The sequence below is a fragment of the Phacochoerus africanus genome, chromosome X, assembly GCF_016906955.1.
Source record: "Phacochoerus africanus isolate WHEZ1 chromosome X, ROS_Pafr_v1, whole genome shotgun sequence".
Classification (NCBI taxonomy): domain Eukaryota; kingdom Metazoa; phylum Chordata; class Mammalia; order Artiodactyla; family Suidae; genus Phacochoerus; species Phacochoerus africanus.
The window spans coordinates 20,135,796-20,148,111 of NC_062560.1; the positions used below are offsets into that span (position 1 = coordinate 20,135,796).

The following is a 12,316-nucleotide window of genomic DNA, read 5'->3' on the forward strand; positions in this document are numbered from 1 at the left end:
TTTACCTTAGGCTTTTCCTGGCCACAACCTCAGCCTGTCTTGATGGTGACATTTAGCAAAATCTGGCTCCTGCCAGAGAAGGGCCTGGGCTGGTCTCTTAGCCCACAGAGCTAGAGTAAGGCTTGTCCCAGTAGGGGTGCCTGCAAGTCTTCTTACAGCATTTACTTGATGCCAATCCTTTTTCTTGGTTGTGCTTTGTACTGTAGCATATATTCCCAAACTTTTTTTTTTTTTTTTGTCTTTTGAGGGCCACACCCGTGGCACATGGAGGTTCCCAGGCTAGGGGTCGAATTGCAGCTGTTGCTGCCGGCCACAGCCACAGCCACAGCCACGCCAGATTCAAGCTGCGTCTGTGACCTACACCACAGTTGACGGCAACGCCAGATCCTTAACCCACTGAGCAAGGCCAGGGATCGAACCCTCAACCTCATGGTTCCTAGTCGGTTTTGTTTCCACTGAGCCATGATGGGAACTCCTATATTCCCAAACTTTAAATCCTGAGGATAAAAATATTCCATTTTTCTTTTGTGTTTATGTGCTCTGCAGTGCCTCTGCTCAAAGCAAATACTAATCCCCATCAGGGTGTAATGTCATCCTTCCTACATTTTTAGCTCTCTAGAAAGTGCCACAGAATTGACAAGACCATGAGAAAGCTTTTCCTTGACACCATAGGGGCAGACACTCACCTATAAAGAGAGGGGAGGGTTATCTGTGACTAGAGGTACCTTGTTTTCACATCCAAAAGCCTTTCTCCTTGCTGGCATCCCCATCCCCAGACTCCCTAAAACCTGGAAATAAGAATTTGGCCACAATTCTTCAGGATTTCGAATGCATAGAGATTTTTAAACTCTGGCTTTTGGGGGGTGTTTTGTTTTGTCTTGTTTTGTTGCTGGATATTTCTTACCTAGGCACTCACAAACTCTTATACTTTGTTATAAAAGTTGGCATTAATATGTCTGACTCTTTTCATGAGAGCCCAGTGTAGCTGTGTTTCAGTGCACCCATGTCTGAGTGTCTGAAAATGTCAGCCGGGCCCTAACTCAGAGACATCTGAAAAGTTGACTGGTCATTAACGAGTAAATGTTACCTGCTGGAAATCAAATGTGTTCCCAGGTGATTATTTCTGGGGAAACTGATCAGAGGCTCCTTTCCACAGATGAGTTGTGCCAGTCCTTACGTGGAAGCAAAACACAGCCGGCTCTCCTCAACAGAGACCTCTCAGTCGCAGTCCTCCCACGAGGAGTTCCGCCAGGAAGTAACTGGGAGCATTGTGGTGTCCCCCATTCGTAAGACAGCCAGTCAGCGCCGCTCCTGGCAGGATTTAATCGAGACGCCCCTGACCAGCTCAGGATTACATTATCTTCAGACTCTGCCCCTGGAGGATTCTGTCTTCTCTGACTCCGCGGCCATCTCCCCAGAGCACAGGCGGCAGTCCACCCTTCCAACCCAGAAGTGCCACCTCCAGGATCACTATGGGCCGTATCCCTTAGCCGAGAGCGAGAGGATGCAAGTGTTAAACGGCAATGGGGGCAAGCCTCGAAGTTTTACTCTGCCTCGAGATAGCGGGTTCAACCACTGCTGTCTGAATGCGCCGGTTAGTGCCTGTGACCCGCAGGATGACGTGCAGCCCACAGAGGTGGAGGAAGAGGAGGAGGAGGAGGAGGAGGAGGAAGGGGAGGCAGCAGGGGAAAACATAGGAGACAAAAGTAAGTATGTTGATGGAGATTCTTAGCCTGTATACACAGATTCCTAACCTTTTCAAACTTCTTATTTTAAGAAAATAAATTTTGTTTCCCCTTTTTCTTAAAATAATGGTTTTGCTGCATAGGAAGTTAGCTATCCTTTGGTGTCCTACTTTCACAACCTGAGTAACTTGCGGGGGGGAAAAGATGAGCAATGACGCCTGTATCCCAGGACACTCACAGCCAGAGCAAATAATCCCCCCACCCAAGCAGCCATTTGCCTTTTAAGGTTAATGGCATTCACTTGTTTTTCTTCCTCCTCTTACCCAGTGTCTTCTCACTTGCACCTTTCATTCCTTTGGTCCGCAGTCATTGCCTCCTGAGTTTGGGATAAGAAACTATAAATGCTTCAAGCAGAGTGTTAGCAGAACCTTGGTTGAATAAGTAAGTGAATACACACACACGCACACACGCACAGATACATACATACACACTCACATGTATAACTTCCCCCTTCACTATTAGAAGATTTGAAGGAAAAAATCCAAAAGAATTTTTCAAGGGAGAAATTTTACCATGGCGTTTCTGTCAACTCCATAGTCCGGAATCCGTTTCTAGAAACCAATTTGCCAAAAGCATCCATTTATTTTCTTGGTGTGTGTGTTGCTTGCAAAGCTCAGTTCATCTGAAACAAACCTTAAGAGAGAGAAGTCATTTAAGTAACGTTCTGTCATGTTGACATAAAGCATATGTTTACTAGTTATGAAGTTATTTATCCAACATGCTACATACCGAGCTTCTGTTTATAACTAATGTGATACACCAGTCCAGAAACCCAGGCTAGTTTAAGAGAAAGGCCATAATTCAGTTATTTTGCTTAGAAAGAAAATCCAGGACTGGCTAAAAGACTTGAATGTAAAATACCAAAAAAAAAAAAATAGTATAGAAGAAATAGCATAAAATCATTTGCATCTCTTTATTCAAAATTCAGTCTGGGCCGGTTAGTGCAGATCACCCGAGCAAGTGTTGACGAAACCGCAGTTACTGGTCCCCCTGGGGGATTTGACTTCTGTTTTTTAAAGTATACAAACCGACTATATCCTTCAGCCCATTTCATGGAGTATATGACACTTTGATTACAGGATATATTGATGTAAGTTCTTCATCACAACTGGAAAAACAACTCAAAGCTCATGGATTACCAGCAGGTCACGAGCCTCATGTCAGTGTCAAGCTTGGTTCATTTAAAATGGGGGTTACTTTGAATATTCTTGACAAGAAAATACAGTGAGCCTCTTCTATCAAAATATGAGTTGCTTATATAATAAAATTCCTATGTGAAAGCAGTTTCCACATAAAGTATATTTTAGCCATAATCTCCAGGAGGAGAATTATAAAAGGTATGCTGTTGGTTCAGGAGACATAATTACCTGCCGAGCCCTCACAGCGTTCACATTTAGCAGAGATCATAGAAGAATCTCGTGGAGGAAAGACCTAGGAGCCATGTTAGTTCTCTGTAGGAGTTCTCGCGAGCACAATAATACATGTTTAATATTAAGATGATTAGTAAGTTGTTTTCTAAAACTTCACTGAAGATGAGTTAGAAACCTCATTTTGACTGTCGTCCACGTGCTGCAGAACTGCTTCAACTAAGTATGTGAGGTTCTTTCAGTATTCTACAAACATATTGGGGAAAATACTTCATCTCTGACATTTTGAAATAAATTGTGATGAAATTAGGCACAATCCTCTGAAATAGACTCCTGTTCAGGACACAGTCCATCATTGCCACAGGTAGAAGTCATTGAGGCTGTCTTTTTCCATTAAGCTATACACTTAGCAGTTCCTCCTGGTCTTTGTGTAGGGAGGACAAGAAAGCAGAAAATATGTCATAGGACCTGAAAGGAAAACCTAGCCCTGTGCTCACCCTTCCTTCAGGCTCCACTAACCCACAGAGCATTTCTAGTTAGATGGCTCGTGATTGTTTTTCCTTCTAGTGTCTGTTTTGGTTTTTGGTTTTTGGTTTTGGGGTGTTTTTTTTGTTTTTTGTTTGTTTGTTTGTTTGTTTGTTTGTTTGCTGTTTTGTTTATTGCATGTATTTTTAGCCATACAGATATACTCTAAGTCGGTGGGGTTTTCCTTCAGGTTCCCAAATGAGTCAAGCGGGCAGTTACTCAGTACTTTCCATCTTTTCCAGCAGGCTCTGTCTTTGTGGAATGATTGCAATACAGCAGAACAGCCCTAGGAAATGTGTCGGTAAACTTGATGTTGCACATTTTGTCTTTACAGTTCGATATTGTGGGGAAGTTCACACTGTTTCAGTTGGGTTTGTTTCCCTAAAGATGGCTGTGCACTGTCTTTCAGGGCCCCCGTTTTTCTCTGGGTATTTCTCTGTAAATCTTGCCATTTGATATCTCAGTGTCCTTTAAATCATTCTCAACAGAGAGTGCTTTTCCTGCTTGTCTGGAAGATGCTTCTTATTAATGGCATACGTGTTCACCTTCCTAATAATGGTTTTGGTGCATTACTTTTTCGAATATTTAGGAGTGTACAATTTGATGAACTCTTCATTTGGAAAACATCAGCTTTAAAATCAGTGTTGTCCAAAAAATCTTAAAGGTCTAGTTAAGGAATGTCTTGTTCATGGCTGCCCTGAGTTGGCCATTAGGAGTACGTATTCCAGGCTACTTATTCAACTCAGTCTGTTTGGTGTTATGACAACAGAGCAAAAATGATACGTGAGAAAGAAGCCATGGCCATCCCATCAGCCTCAGGCTTACAGCGAGCGTGCCCTCCGCACGGAGCGCTCACTCTGCTGCCACTCAGGTCAGCAGGCCATGGTGCTGTTACAATCAAAGCCCAGCAGCGCTGTGTTACTAACTCTCCCGCTCAAGGCCAGCATGCAGTGTGACCTACTAAAGTGAATTTGCACTAATCAAGTACAGACCTGCAAAGGAAATAAGTTTCACGTCTCTAGCTCCAAACATTTTTTTCTCAGTTTACTGAGAAATTAAAAATAGGATGTATCAGGCAAGTGAGCAGAAGGAGCAATGGGAGAAAAGATGAAAATACAGCCTATCTTCAGCTTTAAGGGTGAAGAATTATGTCATCAACTCCTTCGTGATATATATTAAATAGTGCTTAGGGGTTCACAGAGCAACCTAAGAAGCAAGATAGACCTAATCTGTGACCTAGATGTTTTTTCATTTTCTTCGAACAGGTGGCAGTCAGCCCTGCTTATGAAGTGTAAATTTAGTCTTCTTTAGAGAATACATCAATCTGTGTTCTCATGGTTGAACTGCCTTTTTGTCTTATTTTGAAATTCAAGTATTTAACTGAGTCATACTGTGATTTTTCTCAGGCCGAACTCATTTTAGTCTAAAGTGGATGGTACTTAAAGTACACAGATGAGACCTGTCTTGTTTTCCTTTGACTGAAAAGTCAGCTTGCATATTAATTATCCTGACCTACTTCACTGGCATTTGGGAGAAGACAAGTAATTTCCTATTATCCCAGTTAGCAGTTTCTAAGCTTACTGAGGTATGGGCCTTCTAATACCTCCGTGAACTAAAATTATAAATTATGTCAGCTTGTACAACTCTTAAGGAGTACAAATCATAAAAGTGTGACACAAAATATGGATATTATATCTATTCCTTATTCAGAAATCATCTGCCATAACACTAAAATACGGTTTTGGTTAATGCAGCTTGAAGTCTGCTTCTAATAGCTCTCTTTCCTTTACCATACTAGGCAATTTAGATGAGGTTTTTGAAGGCTTTATCCTTTAATCCTGCTGATTTCCCTCTTGGCAGTTAAAAGAGTACTCAATTTACTAGCCATACATTCTTGATGCCGCCAGGTACCCAATGAAGTTATATTGTGCTCTTTTTCACTGTCTTAGAGATAACCTATCAGTATTCTTACTTAATTTATACATTTATTAGCTCAATCTTAGAAATCTAAAGCAAAACCTAGGATTTTTTTACGGGAGTGGGGATAAGGGTAGATAAAATGTTACCTAGTAGCTACAATGCATCTCAGGCTATCTGGCCAAGATATTTATTGATGCTTTCAAAATGAGATCTGCCAAGAAATGTGTTTTAAAGTTATTTTTTTTAAATCTAACATCCATTGCACACCATTAAGAACTGTACAAGATATGCAGCTCAGTGGCCTAATATCTTAAATTATCTAGGCAGAGAGGCTAGATAATGACTAGCAATATCATGCAGAAGAAGATAGATTAATCCTCTTCAATCATTTTAAGGGTCCTAGAGTAATTTCCTCAAGAGTTTCTAAAAGCCATGAATTTTATTTTTTAGAATATTCAGGTAGGAAGTATGTGGGCAAGGAGAAGATATTCCCAGAATATGAAATTATGTTAAAGGAAAAAAAGGAGCAAGTTGAAAATAAAAATGTCACAGCACTTTTTACTGTTTTATTCATTATCAAGATAAATTATGCTCAAATACAAACAATTTGGAAGAGCATAATCACAGTAATTTTTTTTTTTGGCTTTTTAGGACTACACCTGTGACATATGGAGGTTCCCAGTCTAGGGTTCAAATTGGAGCTGCAGCTGCCAGCCTACGCCACAGCCACAGCAATGCGGGATCTGAGCCGCATCTGCAACCTACACCACAGCTCACAGCAACGCCGGATCCTTAACCCACTGAGCAAGGCCAGGGATCAAACCCACATCTTCATGGATGCTAGTGAGGTTCATTACCACTGAGCCACGACGGGAACTCCCATCAATAATATCTTAAATTATAGTTCAGGTCCAAAAGGAATAAATGGAAAAGATATATAAGCAATGTGAATAAAAAGACATGTACTAAATAGAGAAAGACTAGCTGAGAACCTTAAATGGGTCACTTTGGTGAAGTTGAAGGACACCATTCTTGGCTGGTTATGTAACAAGTGTATATTTTAAAAAAAAAAACACAGAAAAATCTAGAAAGCAGTAAAAAAATATTCACTTGATACCATATTGTCTAATTTTTTTAAATTGGCCACACCCACAGCTTATGGAAATTCCCAGGCCACGGATTGCATCCAAGCTGCAGCTGCCCCAGGCCACGAATTGAACCTGCATCTCCACAGTGACCCCAGCTGCTGCAGTCGGATTCTTAACCGACTGCATCACTGCTGGAACTCCATATCATCTAATTTTGAAGAAAAATGGTTAGGAAGGCATAAAACATTAAAGACTGGTTATACAGTAGAATGTAGCCATAATTCTGATATTGGCTATAGCTTGGATTTTTAATCACACCTCCCTCATTTTTTGGCTTAAATAATGGGGAAGAGCTAATTGTCTTAATTTAACTCACTGCAAGTTCAGAGGTGGGGTTGTTCTGGAATAAATGTCATGGTTCTTCCGTGTCAGGACTCAATTAAGTTTCGGTAATGCCAACAGCTCCAGGCATCACTTTTCCTAAGATAGTATCCAGAGAATCCACGGTCAGGCCCTCTTCTTAGTTCTTTTTGTAAAATCAAACTCCCTGGATCCTTCCAGCAGACTTAGCCCTAGATTTCATTGGCCAAGTTTGCATCACATGCCCCTGCCTAAGTGGCAGGGGAAATGGAATGATTATGAGTAGTTTAGACTAACCTTGATTTGTTATTAAGATTATAGAGGAGGACTTCCCGTCGTGGCCCAGTGGTTAACGAATCCGACTAGGAACCATGAGGTTGCGGGTTCGGTCCCTGCCCTTGCTCAGTGGGTTAACAATCCAGCGTTGCCGTGAGCTGTGGTGTAGGTTGCAGATGCGGCTCGGATCCCGCGTTGCTGTGGCTCTGGCGTAGGCCGGTGGCTACAGCTCCGATTCGACCCCTAGCCTGGGAACCTCCATATGCCGAGGGAGCGGCCCAAGAAATAGCAACAACAACAACAACAACAACAATAACAACAACAACAACAACAAATTAAAAAAAAAAGATTATAGAGGAAAGGAATGTACCAAACTGCTTATCATTACTATGTATATGAGCCTCTTACTATTATATATGTTATGTCTTCAAATATATTTGCTCAAGTAGGTTTCAGTCTTTCAGTACATATATGCAAGCATATACCCTGGTCACATCACGTCATTTAAAAGTCCTGGCCCTAACAAAATGTTAGATATTGAACAGGGGATAAAAATAAGTATCATATAACTCTGAAAGTATAGCAAGCTAGATATAATTATTGCTGACCTTTGAAATAAATAAGCATGTGTTCCTGTAAACACTAAGTGATCAGAGTTTAGAATACAGTCCCTGGAAACATTTCTCAGTTCACATCCTTGCTTTTTCTGTCTTCCACTTCCAAGTGGTATGACTGATCAAGTTATTTAACACCTCTAGCCCTCAGTGTCTTCATTGTCAAATGATGTGGTAAGAGAACCTACCTCTTGAGGTTGTGTGAGGATCAAATGAGGTAATGCCAGAAAGCACTTAGTTTCCATTTCTGACACACCGTGAGTCTTTGCAATAGGTGCTTTATAATTGTGTAATTTATGTAGATTTCATACAGATTTGAATTTAGGCAAAGAAGGTAATTACAATACTTAAATAGTGAATTAGTCCTGGTAAACCCCACTAAGTAACATTTACTTTACTTCATGACCTAACTTTGTTCAGTTCCAGCTGTTGAGTTGAACCATATGAATTGCTATTGCTGTTTTTATAGGCCAAAATGATGAAATATCAGCAATTTTGTGTATTTCAACACAGTGTATTAAGTGTGCTTTAGGAGCTAACATAGAAATGTCCCTCATTTCACATTCTTGTCACTCACTCTTCCTTTCCTTTTTGAATTTGGACATTTGGGAACTCAAAAGAAACTCTGTATCTCAAATAACAATAACCTTGTCATATGTATTTACTGAAACATGTTTATAGATCTTGCTAATCGGTTTCAGATAGTTTCCCCATGGAAAGTCCAACCCTAATAACCCAGTCTGACCCAGATGCCCTTCCTCCCACTACCACCACCATTCACCCTTGGGGATGTTACCCCGTTGTGTATTCTTCACAACTTTGTCACTACCAGAATAATATCAAATATTGTCCGCTGATTTATTTTCCATCTCCACCCACCAGAGTATAAGTTTCTTAAGAGCAGGGATTTTATTACTATCTATTACACCCAGTGCCTGAAACAGTATATTACCTATAAGTAGGTCTGGCGCTATCAATGAATGAGTGAGTGAGTGAATGAATAATAATAGCTAAGCCCTTTGATCACCATTTCTTTTCCATTTTGTTATATAGTAGTTAATGCTAAAGTTATTTTTTATTCATTGTATGACATAAAATCAAGGTATTGCAAAACTCTCTGTCTTGGGTATTTTGTAAAGGGAAGGACAGAACTGCATGTGTTCAGTATACTCTGATCTTCATGCCGGGAACCACAAAGCTAGGATACTAATAACTAGAATTACTACCCTTTGTATTATAACTCATCTATAGTCACTTTATGTTAAAACCGTTTTCTTCCTGTTTCACTCCCATTTCAATGATGAAGGGTCAAGAATATGACATGTGAGATAAGCAGTTCATTATTAAAAAACAGATCTTCCAGCACCCCTAGGCAGTTGATTTTCTTACCGAAATCTGCTGCCTATCAAAGGAAGGCCAGCTTCCTCAAAAGTTACCCATCACCTAGCTTAATCCTGATTCATTTGTAAAACATGTTGAAAATGCAACTTGCACTTTAATAGCCAATAGCCCACATCAGCAAGGAAAATAATCACAGAAGTTTTATAATAAGTAATGAAGCCACATTCAAATGGCAGAAGAATGAATTCTAGATGCTGCAGAGTCATACCCGCAGAAGATGTAGACAGATGAGAATTAAAGCTCACATAAAATGATGATAACCCCCAACCAGTATGGGGAAGACAAGGTATGAATTACAGTCTCTTTTACCAAGAAATATGATAAGGTTCATCCACACTGCTACTTGTTACTGTTTTCACACATCAAAGAGGCAAACTACTTTCTTCATCTCACCAGTAGCATATAGTCAGTTTTTCTAGTTTATTTTATGAGGACATGTTCTAAGTTTAGTCTCCTTTGACCTTGGTTGCCCTTGCCAAGAGCAAGCTAAAGGTCACAAATGCCTCCTTTTTTCCCCTCTTCATAGAAAACCTACCTCCTATGATTAGCAACTACTGCAAAATAGTAGGTTAAGACATAATATGATTGCACCATAAAACATACCTTGGACATTTTTAAATTTCCCTACGTATTTTTCTTTTAATTGAAAAATAGTAGCTTGTTTGTTCCTAAACCAACAAACAGTGATGAAGATAAAAAGCAACCCTCTCTTCTTCTTCCTCTACAGAGGTAGCTCCTGTTAAAAGCTAAGGCTTTAAAAATTCTTGTATGAATTTGTTCTTCTCATGGATCTTGTGCCTGGAACTCAGTGTGAGTAAAGAGGCAAGGTGTGGTTTAGTTGATTTTTAGTTAGAATATTTCCTCAGAAAGTTTTTGGATGTGACCTTAGTTTGTAATACAAGCAGCAGTCCTGTGCTATTACTTACATACCACCTCTGAACCCAGCCCCAGCCCCAGCATATGTCACTCTAGAAAATGAAGCAGTAACCCATTGACTACCTCAAAAATGATGGAAGGAGAAGTGTAAGAAGAAAGAAATGACAGTGGCTGTACAAACACGCTTACACCCCGCATGCACTCGTAGTGATGTCTCTGAAGCTCTTTGCCTACCTGCCTGATGCCTTAGTGCTATGACTTTACCCACCCTTCCTTATGGGGGTCTTCTGATAATTTCAACTTATCCCAGAGCACTGTGGTGAAAACAGCTAAGCCAGAGCCAGCTAGCCCCAAAACATAGCAAATGTAGCCTTGAAAAGCCAGAACCTAGAACTCAGAGATGGGCTTCCCACTATATCTAGTGGTCATAGTTTTTTACGTGTGACTTTGGCTTTAAAACTTCTACTGAGCCATCTCCCTTATTTCTTTTTTCTGGTGTTCTCACTAGTTCTGTTCTTCTCGCATCCCACATTTTCTTATGTTTAACCATAGGCACTTCAGCCCTGATATTTGGTCTCAGTAGCTCAACCTATTACACTCTGAAATGTTTCCTTTAATGTGAAAATACTCTCATTAATATGACACCCAATAAGGACAAAGTACCTATTAATATATATATATATTTTTTTTAAATGTAGAAGTGACAGTTGGTCATTAAAAATTTTTAATATTTAGACCTCATCCTTGAGAAGTTCTAGAAGCTTCTTAGGTATTTAATTTCATATATGGAGTTCCCATCGTGGCGCAGCAGAAACAGATCTGACTAGGAACCATGAGGTTGTGGGTTCGATCCCTCGCCTTATTCAGTGGGTTAAGGATCTGGCATTGCTGTGAGCTGTGGTGTAGGTCGCAGACGTGGCTCAGATCTGGTGTTGCTGTGGCTCTGGCTTAGGCCAGCGGCTGCAGCTCCGATTCGACCCCTCCATATGCCGCAGGTACGGCCCTAAAAAGACAAAAAGGCAAAAAAAAATTTTTTCATATATCTTTGTTTCTATTACAAACAGTATGCCAATAAAATCAAATTTCTATGTTATTTCACAGAAATTGTAGAATACTTGAAAATAAGAGTGAGAGTTACTAAACTCCTGGATTTATTTCACAGCTGTAAATTCTTTAACATTTGTGCATTCCCTAATATTTTGATATCTAGATTTAGCCTACTGAAATGTAAACTGAACCTTCATATTATACTTTTAGTTTGCTGTATCAATATATAGTCTAATTAGTGCTAAATGTGTGTTCATTCATTGAACATTCTTTTTTTTTTTTACTTCATGCCAGATACCATGTTAAGGGTATATCTAGTTCTTCCATAAGTCTACCTACAACAACAAAAATTTGTAAATTATCTTTGAAAAATAAGAAATATCTTTCTGATAACATGAAACAGAGAAAATAATTCAAAAAATCCAGCCTCTTTGTAATGTTGTGCCAATAATTTCCTCTAACAACCAGTTGATACTATTATAAAAATGATTCTTTGAGAGATAGCACAAGATATTCTGTGTTCATTTTAAGGTACTTACCACTTAGGCAAAATTTATAAAACTGGTTAGAAACAGATGAGATCACTTTTAGAGCTATTTCTGATTTGGCTCATGTTGGGGAAAATACATTTTGGTTACTCAGATATGCTAAGTAACTCAAATCAGATGTCTGAAAATCTCCATGATTTCTATAAAATTAGGACATATTTTCTCAATCATCAAAGAAATACTAATCTATGTGATCAGTATAATATTATATATGGGTCATGATATTATACTGACAATATGGTACTGACCACAAGGTAAATATTTCTTTGATGACTGAGAAAGAGGCTTCCTAATTTTATAGTATAAGTATGGAATTTGTCAGAAAAACCTATGTATTACCAAATACAGAAAATTATACTATATTTTCTAAATAGAGAAATATGAACTTTAACATTTTAAACAGTTTCTCACTTTCTTCCAAAGTTATAATCCCATATCTCCCATAATTTTGAATCTCATATATGGACTGTGCTATTTCTCTTTTGATAAATTGTCTTTGGAGTTTATCGACTTAATACCTAAGAGCTGTTCATTTAAGAACTCTGAATT

The 12,316-nt window shown here is 39.3% G+C and overlaps 1 protein-coding gene and 2 long non-coding RNA genes across 10 annotated transcripts in view; 1 reads left to right on the forward strand and 2 right to left on the reverse strand.

Moving 5' to 3' along the window:
• The window catches only part of LOC125118439 (uncharacterized), a 30,116-nt gene extending 28,772 nt beyond the window's left edge, over positions 1 to 1,344 (reverse strand). Inside the window, exon 1 of the long non-coding RNA XR_007132826.1 lies at positions 1,088 to 1,344. This is a non-coding gene — a long non-coding RNA (uncharacterized LOC125118439). The remainder of the gene's footprint in view (positions 1 to 1,087) is intronic.
• The window catches only part of CNKSR2 (connector enhancer of kinase suppressor of Ras 2), a 278,229-nt gene that overhangs the window by 233,134 nt on the left and 32,779 nt on the right, over positions 1 to 12,316 (forward strand). For all 8 annotated transcript variants that reach the window (XM_047764937.1, XM_047764938.1, XM_047764939.1 and 5 more), the window contains one exon: positions 1,157 to 1,706. In XM_047764937.1, coding sequence (XP_047620893.1) covers positions 1,157 to 1,706 — 550 coding nt within the window. The remainder of the gene's footprint in view (positions 1 to 1,156; positions 1,707 to 12,316) is intronic.
• On the reverse strand, positions 1,504 to 2,382 carry LOC125118440 (uncharacterized). Its single transcript, XR_007132827.1, has 3 exons — positions 2,258 to 2,382; positions 2,009 to 2,061; positions 1,504 to 1,602 (listed from the first exon to the last, which is right to left on the reverse strand). It is a non-coding gene; the product is annotated as an uncharacterized LOC125118440 (long non-coding RNA).